This window comes from Phalacrocorax aristotelis, chromosome 1 (genome assembly GCF_949628215.1).
Source record: "Phalacrocorax aristotelis chromosome 1, bGulAri2.1, whole genome shotgun sequence".
In the NCBI taxonomy this organism is placed as follows: domain Eukaryota; kingdom Metazoa; phylum Chordata; class Aves; order Suliformes; family Phalacrocoracidae; genus Phalacrocorax; species Phalacrocorax aristotelis.
In genome coordinates, this window is record NC_134276.1 from 151,620,504 (window position 1) to 151,638,105 (window position 17,602).

General features: G+C 50.5%; 1 protein-coding gene across 1 annotated transcript in view; it reads left to right on the forward strand.

The window, feature by feature from the left end:
- Nucleotides 1–11,430, forward strand: part of LOC142067500 (sodium- and chloride-dependent GABA transporter 1-like) — a 48,803-nt gene extending 37,373 nt beyond the window's left edge. Inside the window, exons 11-15 of the mRNA XM_075116185.1 lie at nt 2,756–2,887; nt 3,626–3,728; nt 4,124–4,224; nt 4,981–5,148; nt 7,781–11,430. Coding sequence (XP_074972286.1) covers nt 2,756–2,887; nt 3,626–3,728; nt 4,124–4,224; nt 4,981–5,148; nt 7,781–7,885 — 609 coding nt within the window. The 3' untranslated portion in view covers nt 7,886–11,430. The remainder of the gene's footprint in view (nt 1–2,755; nt 2,888–3,625; nt 3,729–4,123; nt 4,225–4,980; nt 5,149–7,780) is intronic.
- Nucleotides 11,431–17,602: the final 6,172 nt, after the last annotated feature.

The window sequence follows — 17,602 nt, forward strand, 5'->3', positions numbered from 1 at the left end:
CTTTTAACCTACCAGTTTCCAGGTCAGGCGTTTTGTCCCTGGGGCAGCTAGCAAGTCTTGTGACTGCAAGCCTGCATCTGTCCCATGTGAGGCTGCCTCTCACATGTTATTAATGATGAATGCCAGCTGCAAGCAGCAAGACCCACTCTCATGGCTCTCTGCTGCACATCTGGCAGCTGTGGTTGAACCCCTCCCAGGCCTGTGGGTCCCAATCAGGGTGCTCTGCATAGCTGAGGAGGGAACAGCAAACCCCTGGCACTGAGAGAGGATGGGAAACAGACTTTCATTCAGACCAAGGTGCCACCTATATTGACTCGTAAACCCAGATTATTGGGCCCAGTGGCTTGTGTAATGATTAAACCGCTGAAGGAGAAAAAGAGCAAAAGAGAAAAGTGAATGGAAATAAAATCTTTAGGAGAGAAATAATATCATGGGGTGAGGCACGAGGAAGAAGAGAATATGTGCGAAAAATTGTGGCTGGAGACAGTTGGTGAGAAAAATTAAACTTTTTGGAAAGAAGACTGAAGTGTCCGTTCATGCGTGTGTCCACCCACACACATGAGTGCACACACAGGGCAAGGGTGAGACCGGGAGGCATGACAATGACCAGATCCTCATCGGTCCTGAAAGCAGAATGGCTTCACTCAGGTGCCTACTTATCTCGTGCGAGTGTCTAAGGTTGGGTATGCAGGCTGCAAATGTGGACCCCAGGCCAGCCAGGGAGCCACGGTCCCGACAGCTGGAAAGGTGAGCCTCCTCCAGGCTGCATCACCTCTGAAGCCTGAGGCTGGCATGAAGGCCATTGCCTGTTTTATGGCTGGAAAAGGCAGCATACTGCCATTTGGTTCCCCACCTCATCTGTTACTCGTCAGCTTAATTTTGATAGGAGGCAAAAAGATTTCAGCTCACTTTGTAGCCCCATCACCCATCTCCCTCTCTTTCCCTCTGTGCTTTCCCTGGCTTTGATCACTCTTCCTGCACCAAAGGGCTGTTGGTTTTACTCCCTCCCAAAATCTGAAACATCTTTTTCTTCATTGCTTCTCCGCTGGGCACCCCTTACATCCACCCTCTGTCCCCCGCCACCCCTGGCCCTCCTCTGAACCCTTTTCCCTCTCTGCCTTGCCTGGCCCTGCCCATGGCTCCAGCGGCGCCTGGCCATGCATCCAGGTGGAAGGAATAGCTTTCAACAGTGGGTTGGTTTTCTTTTTGTTACGCCAGCTCTTCACACTGGTGCCAGCTCAGTCCTGACTCTTACATACAAGGAGCTGGGTGGGATGGGGTGAAGAGCTCATTGTCAATTAGTATAAAGGCAGCTTAACCCATGCCTGAACCACAAATGATTCTTTAATAGCACTTGTGTCCAACATAAAAGGCTCAGCTCATTAAAAATTCAAGTTGAAGCAGTTGAGCTTTGATGCTCTGGGAATACTAGCTTTCCTGCAGATATAAAACCCTGGACAGAAACATCACCCTTTGCCCTGCTCTGTCCCACATGGAAGCCAGCCCCACCAGCCGGCAGTGTGCAAGCTCTTCCACTGTCCCTGCCCAGCTATAGGTACAGCTCAGGCTCCCCACTTTTCTTCCATACATCTTTCCAGCTCTCTGGTTTTTTTTTTTCTGTGTACCTTTACCTCCACCTCCACTCTAGCTTTTTTCTTCTCGTGCCCCTATTCAAAGCTGAATCTAAAAATGCCAGCACTTTCTAGAGAGCTCTCCCAGGGACAGGGGCATCCCTGACATCCAAGAGCAATGAAACCTCTTTCATGGCTTGTACATTTACTGAGGGTGACCAGGGAAGCTAGGAGCTTGCTGCCTACATAAACTTCCCAGGATTTTTGCTAGAGGCATGATGTCCTTTCTGAGAGCTCTGTGTTGCCAATGATTTCTCATAGTGAGGTATAAAAGTGAATCTCACAATTTATCAAGAAATAGAAGGAAAAGATGTGTTTCACATACATACAGTCAAACTGTCCTCATGCCACAGAGCAGAACTAGCAGGAAACCTGATATGAAGGTAACACTCGTGGGGACTTCTTTGTGTGTTATGGTGCAGACAGCATAGCCTAGTATAGCACTGCACAAGCCTTCCAGGTGTTTTCAGCTCTAGAAGGACCATGTGCTGTGAGGATGGGCTTTCAATGTGCTGCATGCACTTAATGTAGTGTGCTTGGAAAAGTGAAATAAAGCCAAGGACTGGGCAGTCAGAGATGTTATTATTCACGTGCGTGTGAGAGTGAGCAGTGGGTAATGCAGCTCCTTAATGAGCGTTTTAGATCACTGATGAGCATAAATGTTGTTGCAATAGGCTGAGAAGCGCACACATGGGAAAGGAAGAGCAAGCAAGGTCCTGCACGTGTCCCAGCAGCAGACAGATGCATTGCTGTGACAGAGAGCCTGGCAGCATGAGGGAGCAGGGCGGTGTTGGGGAGGCCCTAGAGAGTTTGGGGGAAGACAGAAGAGGCTTTTCACAGGAGGCAGAAAGTAGACATTTATCTTAGCTAATTTTAGGTATTTAACCCTGGTGCTTTTAGCTCCCTCTATATTCAGTGGAGGGAGATGCATTTTTAGAAGATGGTTTGGACCAGCTTTGTGCAGAGGTGCCTCCTTTTCTAGTGTCTACAGCGAGCATTAAAGCAATGAGGCTCTCAACATTAAATGTGGGAGGTGATGATGTCAGGCTAAGATACTTTTATATATATGTCTTTGGTGTATACCTTTTCCCATATATGTGTTTGGTGCATATCTTTTCCCATAGTTCTGCACCGTGGAAGGGTTTATTACAGCCCTGATGGATGAGTATCCTCATCTCCTGAGAGCCAGGAAGAAGGTCTTCATCGCAGTGGTCTGTTTCATCTCTTATCTCATTGGGTTCTCCAACATCACCCAGGTACAGATAGCCATGCTTGTACCTCCATTCAGGGAACATTTCTAGTCCCTTTTGGCATAGCACAGCAGCACCAAAAGCTTTGGGAGAAGCGACAGCATCCCTAAGACCCACCCTAATGCTGGGTAAATGGCCTTGTTGATCACTGCTACATCTCAGGTGACATGGGATGCCTCCATAATTTTTGCAACCATCCTGTTATCAGTCTGGCTTCGTTTTTTTCTGTTTGTAATGATGGCTTAAGCTAGAAGAGCCCAAGCTGAGGGAACACTTGGCGCAAAGGGTTAAGATAACATAAAGACCAGTTTGTTGGGACCCTGAACCTCTGGGCCTGAAGCCAAGGTTAATGTGTGTGGAGGTTAGGGTTGAGTGGTCTGGAGACTGTTTGTGGACCACTGCAGGTTCATAAGGAGGCAAGGCAGCAAAACTCCTGGGAGGGGCAAAAGCAGAACAAATTAAGTGACTCCATCTAAAACAGAGAAAATAAAAAATCCTAGTGAATCTCTGCTTTTCTCCTCACCCTTGGCCATGCCTGAACAGGCTGGCTAATTGTCTGCAAGAGCACATCAGTTTTGCTGCTGGGAACCAGACTCCAGTGGAAACATTACAATGCCAGCTCTACTGTCCAAGCAAATTAACATTAAAGCAAGCAGATGCAGATAGTAGCAATGCAAGCATCCGGCTGATATTATTGACTATAATCTGTAACTAAACTCCTTGACCCTGGTTTTGTCTCCTCAGGGTGGCATTTATGTCTTCAAGCTGTTTGATTACTACTCAGCCAGTGGCATGTGTCTTCTATTTCTTGTCTTCTTTGAGACCATCTCAATTTCTTGGTGTTATGGTATGCACAAAAGGTCTTGTTCCTTTGTTTTCTCCATGGGCACAGTGAGTTATTTCAGATGCCTCCCACAGTGAAGCCAATGAAAACTTTGCAACTGAAAATAGCTTAGGCTGATAACTCTAGAAAATCAGGAGTGGAAGGCTGTCACCTCACTTCTCCAGGCCACCACAAAGACCTCTGCACAAACTGGCAGATGCCTAGGGTCTTGCCCTCTGGTCCTTCAAGAGAAATTTGCTTTTGTGACCCCATACCCCACCCCCTCCGGATAATGCTTCTCATGCCACAGCATTGTCACCCCCTTGCTGTGGCTGGCTTCTGCTGTATCATAGGAAGAGATGATGACCACGGTGCTGAGATGGGATGGGTTTTTTTTCAATGCTCATTTCTTTTTGTAGGTGTGAACAGGTTTTACAGCAACATCGAAGAAATGATTGGCTACAAACCTTGCATCTGGTGGAAGATCTGCTGGGCCTTCTTCACACCTTTTGTCTGCCTGGTAAGACCTGGGGCATCCTATCTGTAGGAGTGGATCCAGAAGGACCTCTTTCCTTGAATGGGCTGTAGGGGAATCACTATGTTGTCAACCCAGTATAGGTCTGGTGTAAAGTGGTCCTAGGCAGACTTAAGATGGATAAAGTAATACAGGAGCGTCTTTCACTCCACCCACTGGAAATCACCAAAAAGAAAAGCTTTAGATGATTGTTTTAATCTAAACAAAGCCACCAATTCTTCCTTCTTCTTTCTGAGATGCCAAAAGATAAGCAAATAACTTACTGTTTTAAAAAAGCTATTTTTGTTTATAGGGAAGGCTTTCAGCTACTCTAGCTCCAGTTTTAGCCCTGACAGTTTTTTCAGAGCAAAAGCCATTAACAAATGCAATATGACTGATTGTGGAGTAATTTTGCCTTTGCTGGTTCCTGCACTTCCAGCAGAAGTAACACAGGGAATGGCATGAGGAAGCCAATGATAGGAAGGTGAAGGCTCCTGAAGCCAGGTGTGAGGATGCTCGTAACTTGCTTAGGAGCTGGTGTTGGGGCACTGATTCTCTGAGTAGTATAGTGAAGAAGGAAATCAGGGGTATTCCAGTTCCATCTTTTTAGACAGGATAATAATAAATAATTTTGAACTACCACTTGGTGGGCTGAGAGCACCTAGACAAGTGTAAGGAGCTGTTAGGAGCTAAGGAAAGAATGGATGGATGGACCCTGATTTTGTACACCTTCACCTGCAATGGCTGGTGCTCTTTTCCCAGGGCGTATTCTTCTTCAGTGTGGTGGAAATGACCCCTCTGACACTGGGAAAATATGTCTATCCCTCGTGGGGACAGGGCATTGGTTGGCTTATGGCTCTGTCCTCCATGGTACTGATTCCAGGATACATGCTGTTCTGTTTCTTCACCTCAACGGGGACCCTCCGGCAGGTAAGAACAGCTTCACCACTCCTCTTCTGCTCTCTGCTTAGAGTAAGCCCCCACTGAACTAAGCCTAAGAAGAACCAATCAGACTGCGCTCTGATAAAGTTGTCAGACTACTTCAGGTTGGTGCTGCAGGACCTCTGCACACCCTGTCCTCCAGGAGGGCTAAAATCAGCTCCAGCACACAGATTGGCCTCCGGTGACACGAGCTCTCTGGAGAGGCCTTATTGGTACAACTGAGCACTAACATGTCTAAATGGCTGGGAGTACTGCCGGGCAGCACGCGGCTGGCTGCATCTGGCCAAGTGGGTAGACCTTCAGGTAGTCTCTCTTTATGTCAGTCTGTTGTCCCCCATTGAGTTTTGTGTTGTCACCTTCACAAAAAGGAAGCCCTTTTCCTGAATATCTCTTTGGTGCAGGGGACTGGAGCCCTGGAAGGTATTGGGAAGGAATCTGTGAGATTTCTTAACCCAGAGAAATCCCAATTCCCAGCAGCCTCTGGCTATGAGCATGGTCACCTGCCGTGTCTCAGCAGAGAGACCAGCATCCTCCAAGCATGAAGCCTGAAATATCTCAGGGCTAGGGCCTGCTAGTGACAAGCATGCACAGCAGCAGTTTGTTATGTGTGTTGTAAAGGGAACTCAGTGAACGAGGGGTTAAGAAGCAATGCAGACTTTTATTGCAGGACCCACAATACCCACAACTTTGATCTAAACATTTTGTTAAATAATTTGAGCGAAGTTTTATGTAGCAGTGAATCATGAGTCTCTGTATGTCATACCTAGCAATTACCGCTAAGATTTTATTTACAGTGTTGACATTTAGTCTTGAGAGCACCTTGCTCAAAGTCCCTGGCTCGATGCTGTTTGCTGCGAGCTACAGGTGTAAGAAGTTACCACAGGGGTACTGATTTATGGCTTTCCCAGCCCAGCTGCAACAGCCACCAGATGCCAACTAAATCCCATGAGTTTTCTTTATTGATACTGTATTTTGAATAATGTTTAATGCGGAAATGTTTTGGTTGAAATTGCTGGACTGAGGTCAGCTTCAGGCTCTCCACCTCTGAGGTCAAGTTGCAGGTGAATTTGACTTTCCTTCCCCCCAGCTCTCCATTTGGATGGGCTGTGGTTGGGGAACTGGGTGGGTCTGGTGGCTCAGATCTGCTTTCTGTTTCTGGTCTCTCATCTGAGGTCAAGTTCTTGCCATTTTGTGTTGAAGGCCAGTGGCAATTCCAATAGTAGGTCCTTTCTCAGGTGTTTCAAGGGCTCCTTATCCCCTCATAAGATGAGCTGGAAAAGAGGGAAAAGGAAAGACTGCAAATACAGATATGGGATCAAACCTTTGCCTAGGCTCAATCCTGTTTCCACTGGGGATGGTGAAAGCTTTTCATGGCATCCAGGGCAACTCATGAGTATGTTTCCACCCATCCCCTCAGCATCTCATGCAAACCAGCAGTGCCAGTCAGCAATGTGAGTGGCTGGTGTGCACCCTCTCTGTCCCGCTCTCCCTGTAACAGCACCCACACGCATCAGGAGACCCAGACCCCTTCCCCACTGTTCACAGACCCAGGAGTGAGCAGCAGATGGCAGCAGGAAGAAGGTAGGCTTGTGTGTGTTGGTATCGACAGAGAGACTTCTTGGCCTCTTATATGCACAGATCCGGGATTAGTTTGTAATAGAGCTGGAGCTGGAGGGAAATTAGATGCCAATGCTGAATAAAGTGGTTTTGACAGACAGGAAAGATTACAAGTCATTTTGATCCTACTAAGCATGAATGTAAGGGGAAAAAAAGACCATGAATGGCAGAAGCAGCTCAGTGAACATTTCAGGGACTTCACCCAGCAACAGCCACTTCAGCAGTATTGGAGAGTAGGAGCTTGTTTTCCTTTGCTGGGAAGAGCTTCTTTTGACTTAGTGATGTCTATTCAGGTCAGGCTCAATCCTCCTCTGCCTTGTCTTCTGCAACTTACAGCATTAGTCCCTCCCTGACAGGCAAAAGTGATTCATTCTCCTTCATCACTCCTGATGCTCAGTCTACACGCCTCCAGTAATGATTCGCTCCTCCATATTTTCCTGGATTCTTGATTCGCTTTACTTGGCTCTGAAATTTTTATTTGATCGGCTCAAGGTGACAGGAATTGCTGCTGGTGCAAAGGTCTGTGCAGGTGGACTGCTCTGATCTGCATCAGCGGCATAGGCCATAACCTTGTCAGCTTGCTGTAGATAGTTAGTAATGCTTTATAATCAGCCTTAGGTGAAAAATTATGGAAACTGGGAAGATGGGTCTGCTCTGAAGCCTGTGACATTGGAGCTCTCGATCCTTCTTGCAGCTGGTATTGCCTGGTAACAATTCACCTGTGTTATAAAGGTGATCCCTGTATTTCAGATAAAAGGAGGAGCTGCTGTTCTGTGTACAGCACCAAAGCAAAGGTGACTTGCAGAGGCTTTCAGTGGATTGCTGAATGTTGCTGGAGGAGTAGCTCCTGCCACATGTGTCACCCCCTCTCCCTGTACCTAGGGCTACCTCTGAGGCTTGGGGTGAGGCATCCAATCCTCAGCGGCTGTCATCCCCCAGCTGCCTCATGGATGCTGCCCCCAGCCCCCCGGCTGACATGCTCTCTCCCTTCCTTCCCGGGCAGCGCTTGCAGCAGATGACACAGCCCAAGCCAGTGGCGCACACTCAGAACAATGGCCTCCAGCCGAAGACGTCCTTGAACGGGAGGGTCTCAGATGCTGCCGTCTAGGAGGAGACCCCAGACCTCCTTGCCCTGCCCCGTAACTGCTCATGCCACGTTGTCCCTCAAGCTCCTCTGGCACAGCCTGCTGTCCCTGGCTCCGTGGTGGCTTTCGCTTGTCAAAGAGAGGACCTGGTGGAGGAACCCTCTCCCATCTCTTCCTCCTGGCCTGGCTTACCAAGGCCCTGCACAAGCTGCCACCAGGGCATTGTGTGGTGACCATCTTCATCCTGCAACATCCTGGTCCAGGCTCTCAGGAAGAAGCAGCCAGTGCCCAGGTCTTCCTCCTTCTGACAAGAGGTGATGTTTCCAGAGAGCTTAGACTGATCGCTGACCACTTCGCTGTTCTTCTTCTTGTCTTGCCATGTGAATCTCCTCAGAGCATCCCATAGCACACAGCTGTGCTGTCACCCCAGAGAGCCAGCTGACACCAGGTTCAATTCTAGATGGTTGTTGACTGATCTAGCATAAACCAACACTAGCAAATGCATAACCGGAAGGGAAGTGGCAGAATGAGGGATTCCAGTGAGGAGTCCAGCATGCTGCTAGCTGTATGACATTCCCAAAACTGGAAAAGGGCATCAGGACAGTGTGTGCTTCTCACAGGTGCCGTGTTTCAGCCCTGCACAGTCTCCAGCCATTATCTCCGCCATCCATTGGGGCTGGCACTGTGAGCCACAGCGTAGCAGAGTAGGCAGCCTTTTTCTTCTGGAGCATCCTGCCCTCTGCAGCTGTGTGCAGTAGCCACTCCCTGACCCTAAAATGCAGTTAAGAGGGTAAGTGGAGGGCTCTTTGCTGGAGGCTGTCCCAGTCTCCTACACTGACCATGCTCTGCCTAATCAGCTTTGTGCGGAGGCAAGAGGTCTGCTGTATAATGGGGAGGCTTTCCAGCATAATGCAAATCTCCCCCCAAGGTCGAACAGGGCAGTTCCTGTCAAATATCCTCCCTGGCTGCTTCCCCATGTGGGAAGCAGTAACATGTAGCATAGTGCCCATGGGTGGTTTAGCTTATACATTTTTCAGGAAGTGGCAACACCTAAATCCCAGACAGTGGAGGGCAGGAGCTCCTGGGGGTGCTGGTAGGACATAGCCACCCCCATGAACCAGTGCTAACTTCCCTCAGGAAGTGTCTGTACAGCCAGCTGCTGGCACTGGGACATCCCAACTCCCAGCACACACAGCATGGGGGACTGTGAGCTGTTGTAAATTATGCTGGAGGAGTGTGTAACACCTTGGAGAAAGAAGGGAAGTGCTTAGAGCAGTCCTAAAGTAGCAGCATATTTCTGGTTTATAAAGCCTTAGAAAGGAGGTGGCTCACAGCATCACGTGCAGGTGTGACAGTGATGGTCCCGTTTGTGACAGCCTCCCAGTGACCCCACGTAGAGATACCCATGTACTCAGAGCATTTAATGAGCACCCATCGTACGTGTGCACACACATTGTGGCTCAGTGTAAATTAGTCTCTCCCCTCCCTTGGCATCCTGACAGCATCGCCAGGTCTGCCTGGCAGCTCACGCTCCCAGGCTCAGCTCAGAGTCAATGAATTCATAAATCAGTGTCCAAGGAAAAGTATGTCTTAGTCATGCTGTGGAGCTGTGACATGATGCAGGTTGACCCCATGCTGCCCATCCCTAGGACCAGCTGATGCACGGGGCCAACCTGCTCTTCTGCTGGTCTCCCAGCCTGAGGATCAGTAGTGTACAGAGGAAAGAAGTTGTCTAGTGATTAAAGCTAAGTCAGTCACCTGTGGGGTTGGGTACCCTGCCAGCTCGCCAATGCACCTCAATTAACATTGCTTTAGATGTGTAACCAATTTGTGTTTGTACACATGGTACGTGCTGTGTCCTGGCTCCTAGTGGTCATGGCTGCCAGGTCTTGGGTGAATGTTTTGCAGTCTCCACACCACAAGCTGAGGTCATGCCCTGTCCTGCATCTAATCATTAGGGTGCTTACATCAAAAAAATCGCAGCGGTTAAATTGACATGAGGAAAAGCTGAATTTACAGGCTTGATCTTGAAAAGCTGAGGGCCAAACACTGAAAGCTGCAATCATAGTTCACCAAAATTAATCTCAGCCAGTCACAGATGTGTTAGCTTGCCTTGTCCCGTAACTGCAAGTACTAGTATAGCTGAAATTTTTTATTCCACTTTCACCTATTTTTATAAACTGGGGAATAAAGGAAACCACTCCTTACATACATATACGTGCTTTGAGAGGGACGTCTGTGTTGAAAACAGATGTTAACCTCTGATCTTTGCAGTAATGACCTTTACTAGAAATGTGCTTTTGCCTGTGTATCCATGCCACGTAACCTCTCCCCTTAAATGCAGACTGAGAGTTGCACAGGCAGGTTATGGGCAAAGGAGTCAATTTTTGAGCGAGGCCTTAAAACTATGGAAGACCTCAATTTTTCCAACTTTACTGGAGCAGCTCAGGTCTGAGGTAGAACAAATCAGTGCCAGTGGTCATTTTTGAAATTCTTGGCCAAAAAGCTCGGTTGCTGGGAGAGTTGTTCAAAGGGTTGTACTGTCTGGGTTGTACTGTCCGGGTTGTACTGTCCAGGTTGTTCCTCCAGGGGAGTGGAGAAGGAAGGGTCCAGAAAACAAAGTCCCTTCCCTGGTGGCTATGGAAATCCCGAAATCTCCAATTCCTTTTTGCTGGTATTTTAGTCCCAGCATTTCTGACTTGTGGCCTTGCCTGTGGCAGGTACAGAACATCACTCCAGGTGTAGCAGCAGGAGCTACCCCGCACATCAGCTGCTCATAATAACAATATTTGATGAGATTTAACCATTTGCTCAGTTTTCTGCCTGTGACCTTCTCCTTTGCTCTCCCTCCTGCCCTGCTGCTTTTTGTTCTCTTGCCTCACTTCTTCCCCACTATCATCCATCCAGTGGAAATTGCCTACCTTGGCTTGCTTCTTCCTCCTTTTTGGTTCTGCGGCTTTCAAAATGCGCCTCTCCCTCCTTTCTCGTCTCCTTTCTATTCTTTCCTCATTTCTATCTCTCTCTGTTGTAAATTACCAGCCTCACTTACCTGCTTCTCTCATGCACTCTCCTTCCAGCCTTATTACTTATTCCTGCATGCCTGTGGCTCAGCTGCTCACGGTGCGCGTGCTCAATCCTTCTGCCTGCTGAAAGATGGATGTCAGGACCCCATGGAGGAGCTCGGCTTTTTGCAGGATCCGGTCCCTAAGAACCAATTTCCATCCCAATATCAAAATTATAATGAAGTTTCAGCTATCTTCTCTTACTCTCTGCACCAGAAAGTGCTGTGCCAAGTAATGCTATCTCTTGGTATTACTAGAAGAGGCATTTCAACCCATATTCCACCAGCCTTTGCAGAGCTGTGCCTGTTCTGAAAGATTTTGTGGCCTTTCCTGTTTACGCACTATTTTATTTCCACAATGAATGTTTGGATCTGCAAAGCCTGGCATTCGTAGCCTTGCAGGGAGAAATTTGCCCTTAGTCAAACTGTCTGATTGACTGACTCCTTCTCCAGCATTACAAACTCATTCCATTCTCAGTACTAGAAGAGCCTTCCCACCTTCATCACATGCAGATTTCCTGTCTAGTGAGAAGGCGGGGATGGGGGCGGCCCCTTGAGCTCACCCTATGCCTCAGAAATGCCACTATGTGCAGGTCCAGTGAAGCAGCCATATCTACGTGTTGACTTTTTGATGTCAGGCTTCGGATACCAGCTGAAAGGCATGTGCCATGCTCGGTGCCAGTGACTCCTCTGTAAGGACCACTTTTATGCTGCTCCCATGGTGCGTCACTTCTGCTGACCACCACTCTGCTCTTCATTCCTTTTGGCTCACCTAGCAGAGAGAATATGTCCATGGCTGGGGGTTGGGATGCCCCCCTCTCCCCCGTGCTGTGGTTTGGAGGGGAATAATGCTCTGCTGAGCTCCTGCCTTTTCTCTGCCCTCTCGCCTCTCCAGCACCTACCAGCCTCTCCCTCCCACCACAGGCAGCCATTTGAAATAATCCCCCGTGAAACCTCTTAATTCTAAGGAGCTATTTAGGGAGCTGTGCTCAAATCCCTCTGAAATCCTCTTATTCCTGAGGGCTGCAAAGAATAAAATAAATGCTATTGCCCCCACCCTCTGCCGCAGCAGCAGGGGCTGAGGGTGGCAATGGGAAAAGCAGGATTGATTCATTGCTGCTCAAGTGCCGCTTCCCCTGGAGATACAGGTGAGACCCTCTCCCCCTGGAGAAGAGAGCTCTTCCTGCTGCCATTCTCCCAGATGTGCTCCAACAGCTGGCAGCTGGTTGTAAAACACATGTGCAATGTCCACAACACAATACCAATGCCGAGTGGCACTGTAAGGCTTCAACTAGCCGACTGCCATGTAGCTTGTAGTCTGTCCACAACTCCATTAAATGATGTGTTGGGCGCAGTTGTGCTGTGCATCAGGGGGTGCCCTTAGAGCCAGCCTCATTCTGGATGAGCAACTTGCCCTTATCCTTCTGCTGTCCTGAAGGGATTCTCTCTGGAGTGGGGAATCCTGGTTGCTTTTGGTGGTGACGACCAAGTGGGGAGGGGGTCTGCATCACTAAGGGGCACACCTGCTGTGGTTTTGCTTGTATTGAGGGCTACCAGCCCACCCATGGCAATGGAGCTTGCACGAAGCACACTGCCTGCATTCCTCAGGAGCTGAGCACATGAAACACGGTGCTCAGCATTGGATGCCAATACTGGCACTGGAGGCCATGCAGTGTGCCCATACAGCATGGTTTTCCTCTCTTGATGTCTGATCCTGTCCCTGTACAACGCCAGCAATTGGTCAGAGTCCAACTGAGCAGCTCAGGGGTAGGAAGAAAAAGCCTGGAAACTCTGAAACTTGCTGATGACACCTGGGAGACAGCTCTTAAAAATGAGTGCAAGGACCATTCTGATCATTGCACCCCTCAAAGCCCTTGGAAAGGCAAAAGAAGAGGTGTCAAGAGAGGGTTTGAAAGGTGGGGGGTCCCATGGGGGCTGGCTACCATCTCCCCCTCCACCATCTTGGCCACTGCAGCAGCTCTTGGTCAGGTACCTGTTACTTCTTCCTTTCTTCTCTGCTTTGCATCCTCTTGCTTGCCTGTCTCACCTTCACTCTTTGGCGAGAGGCTTGCCTGCCCATGCCAGCTTTTCTCTCTTCCTCAGCCCTGCCTGGCACAAGTGACCTGTCAGTCCTGAATCACTGGACAAGCGTGCCTGTTGCTGGGCCAGGGGATGGCCGAGGAGGGCAGTCTGGCTGTGAGCAGCGAGGGAGGCTCTGCACAGAAGTTGGGGCACTGACCCCTCTCTGCTCACCCAGTCACCTCTGTTGAGGGTCCGTGCCTCCTTCATTCCTTGGAGCTTCCCACCCCCTCTCCTAACAGCGCTTCTGCTTGGTGTGGGAAGCCAGTGCTGTCTTATTGACATCTAAAGGGGGTCTCAGACATTTTCCTCTCCCATACTCACAGCCCTCCATCCAGCCTCGATGGAGGGGAACAACAGCTCTGTGAAAGTGAAAGCCACAGAGCTGTACACTCCCAGCATTTTAACAGCTTTCCTCCACTTTCTGCGTGTCAAAGTGGTGCTTGTGGTCAGAGGCCCAGGTAGGCATCAGATCCGCTCGGAGCCACACAGCAGCAGTGACATTACCACCCTGGCCCTCAGGGTTTGTTCACCCCATCAGGAGCAACCCCTGGGGCTGGTGCCCCTCCCTCCAGCGTGTTGGGTGCCCTCTCCAGTGCAGGTCCCAATGCATCCTGTCCTGTGCTCTGGTGGAGAGCACTGGCAGGCCTGCCTGCAGAGTGGTACAGGGCTTCCCCCAGCTTTAGCACTTGCCCTGGCACACCCCAAGGGGGCTGGGACCCACGTGCAGCTGTTAACCACAGGATAAAGGATTTTGAGCCACAGGGCATTGCCCATGACCCCCGGCCAGAAGGCCGGGGCTAGCAGGGGACAGGGGTGGCATCCTGGTGTCCTCACCACAGCACTGGCTGAGGCAGCACCACCGAGGGCAGTGCGAGGCTCCTGCCAAGCACATATCCATCATCCCGACAATGCTGTCAGGCGGGAAGTGTCTGTGTCTGGAGAAGCTCAGGAGAGGTTAGTGCTTCCCGGGCCGATACCTGATGGCTGTGACACTGACGGAGATGCCTCCTGACAGCCCAGCATGATGATGCTGCGCTGCCAAGAAAACAGTACCAGCCTTCACTGGGGCCCTGGGGAGCAGCCCCAGCCCCTCACGGGGCAGCATGTGTCCCCACCACGGCCCCTGGGGACCAGAAGCCCTCACCCCTGTGGCTGCAGCCCTGTGCAGATTGACCAGGGAGGAGTTCATACTGGCTGTGTTTGCACCACAGGAGCTTTCTTTGGGGAACCCTGAGGGGTCTGGGTGTTTCTGCTTCCAGATGAGGAAACCCAGCCCAGCAGTGCCTGAGTCACTGGTGTAATGAAAGCCGAGGAGGGGGGCACCTCAGAAGGCCCCATAGCCACAACGTGGGGCAGGTAACCTGCCCAGGGAGCAATCCTGCGCAAACACCACATCTCCTGTAAGCCTAGAGGCTGCTGGCAGAGCAGGACACAGCTGCCCAGCTGGATATTTTTCTCTCTCTGAAGGATGCATGGTTCAGAGAAGCCTCTTGGCCGGTTTGCGCTGCATCATGCTCTTTGGGAAAACGCAAATACCACAATGACCCTATAAAGAAAAGCACCCATGAGTTTTGTGCTGATGCTGCTGTCCTGGCTCCAAACAAAACCTGTCCCATATTTGTCCATCAGCCTGAAGCACACTGCCACTCGCCTGCTCAATGGCTCCAAAGCTGCATACACGTCTTGGAGGTATGTCAGCCCCCAGGCTGACCCTGGGGGGCAAGGGGCAGGACACGGGGGCACCCAGGCCTCCTGCCTCAGCAGGCAGGCAGTGCTGGCCCCCTGCCCCGCTCCCTGTCCATCCTCAGGAAGCTCACCTGCCTTTTGGCTGCAGCTCGCCCATGTCTGCATGGCTGAGCTTGCCACCACGGCTCCCTTGTCTGCTCATCCCCCTCTAGCACACACCAGAGTCGACTGACATGCCTTTAAAAATAACTCCTCAGTGGGGTCGAGGACAAGAGATCGAGAGGGATGAGTGCTTTTTGTGGGAAAGGCAACAACATCCCCCTCTGCCTCTCCCTGCCCTCCTGACAGTGCCACAACATCCTGGAAGAGCGGCTGCTCTGGGTCGCCTCCTGCCCAGCCCATGGCATGAACACTTTGATGCATTTTTGAAGCACATTTGGTCCTGCAGGAGGGAGAGGAAGAGAGCTGGCATCTATGTTCCCTCTCTGCACTTACTGCAAATGAAGGGATTAGGAATTATAATCCAAGATTCTTATTTTAAAGCAGCTTTTCAGCTCTGTAAGGGGAACTTCAGCATGACGCTTCTAGGGGAGCTGGGTGACAGAGCAGCTGTCACTACCCCAGCCACTGCAGTGCTTGGGCAGTGGCAGAAGAAGCTTGGCGGTGCCCTCCGGGCTCCTGCAGTGTGTGCATGGGGTGACACTTTGGCAGGGAGGAGGTGGGGGGCAGTGGGGGACTCTGCAGCCCAGGTTGCAGAGGGTGTCCCATGGCCGGGCACCTGTCTTTGCACCGCAGAGCATGTCTGAGTGCTGGGCAGGTGCTGCCATTGGGCTGCACCAATGGGGGTCCTGGATGCTTTGGGCTTTGAAAAGAAAGAGGGGTCTCTTTCTCTGGGGATGGAGGGTTAGTCTGTATTAGCCATCACTGTTTAAAAGAGATGTGCTGGATGAGCGGCACAGCCATGGTGAGAGGTGTGCAGCAGCACGGTTCCCCTGGTAGCGTCCCAGCCACTGCCTGGTGGGGTGCCATGTGCACCCAGCCCCACAGGGTCTTCTCCTATCCCTGGCCGCACCACAGTCCCCAGGACACACCCCCATCTGTGGGGACCCCTCCACTGGGCAGAGCCCCAGGATCTGAGGGACATCAGCTGCTGCTGGTCCCCCCTGGCAGCATCTGCTGCTGGGATGTCAAGTGCCAAATTGTACCAGGCCAAAGTGTCCTGTGACCCCTGTGGAGTTTCTGCTCCTCACTGCGGCACCATCTGCCCTGGTGAGGCAACATGATCTTTCTTCCTTTGTACTTTTTCCCCCTGGTCCTTTATCCCACTGCTTTCATGGCAGACCTGTGCAAAATGTTAACAAACTGCTTGTTCCTTTGCTGGCATCCCTGCTGCCTTTCCCTCTGCTAATTATTGTAGCAGTGCCCCTTCTAGGGCAAGTCAACAGATGGCAGGGTTTTATCTTTGAACCAGCTATTTAATAAGGGCTCCTGATTTTCCCTTGCACATTTCTTTCCTGGCCACTTGTCCTGAACTGTTGGGTGGGTTGTTCTTTTCACTGCTGATGCCAGAAAATGTGAGCTGAGGCTGAAGGCTGAGGTCAGATCCCAGGGAATTTTTTTTTTACTTTTCTTTTAGAAAGGGAAGATAATTCTGCTTGGGTTCATATGGTGCTTACTGAGCAACGGTCTCCCTCCCTACCAAATGATGTGATGGAGAACCAGTCAACCAGTCCCCACAGGGAGGTGAGAAGGGCTGTGTCAAATGCTGAGTCCAAAGAGGCAGATCCTAAGTGCACAGAAAGCCGATGCAAGTGCTGAAACCAGCACACTGCCCACTTACACCACCTGAAATCCATCTCACAGGGACTGACCTGTGCTCTGGCTTACGCTGCCATCAGCCGTGTGGCTTTGGTGTGGCCCACTGGGTGCAAAGGAGGTAATCCCTTCTGTAAGCAGAGGGCCTTGGGCTGTGACTGAGAAAATAAAGGAGAGCTAAGGTGGCATGGATCAGCCAGCCAGTAAGTGGGGTTGAAAGCTGTTTCAGAAAGCTCAAGCTGGGATTTTCCCCCACTGTAGCTGACTCCTGGGCTCTGAAGGGGATGTGTGTGGGAAACTATAGGCTTGAATCCACATGCGGGTCCCCTGATAAGTTGTTTGAGATAGAAAGCGGGCTGGAGGATTATAGGTACGCGATGGAATTAGCTTGACTACAGACCCAGTGTCAGACCCGCTGATGGAAAATTACAGAGATCAGACCCGATGATGGGAAATTACAGAGAATCTGCAAGTCACCAGGAGGAGGAAGAAAGGCGAGAGATATCTCGGCCTTGAGAGCAAAGAAGAAAGGCAGGGATATCTCTCGGCCTTGAGAGCAACCGACAAACAAGAACAAGGAGTTTAGGCACGAAGTACAGAAATAGACTGTTCGTTAAGGAGGTGTCGCAATCCGTATGAAGTAATTGTTGAAGCTTGTTTACAAGAGCATATAAAAGCGCTGTGACTTAAAAATAAAACTGAAGCTTGCTCTATCACTCACGTTGAGTTGGCTGCTTGCTTTCCTCGCTCGCCGCAACTGGCGCCCGAACAGGGACCTGAAAAGGACTATTTCTGATACGGCAGCGAGAGACGGAGACGCACTGGCAGACGGCGGCCAGGGGGCAAAAGAGGAGTCGATTTATGCATCATTTCTGATACGTTCCGACCCTCCGGCCTGGATCCAACCTCGGAATTCAAGAGGGGATCCGCTTTCCGCAGTTGAAGCTAACCCGGGAGCGAGAGCCGTACAAACGACGCTGATTTATCCTCACATCGGGCGATGGAGGTCGAGGTAGCTTTTGAATTATTAAAGCGCTTTTTAGAAAAGCGGGGAGTAAGTCAGTTAAAAGACTTGTCAGGGCTAGTTGCAGTGGGC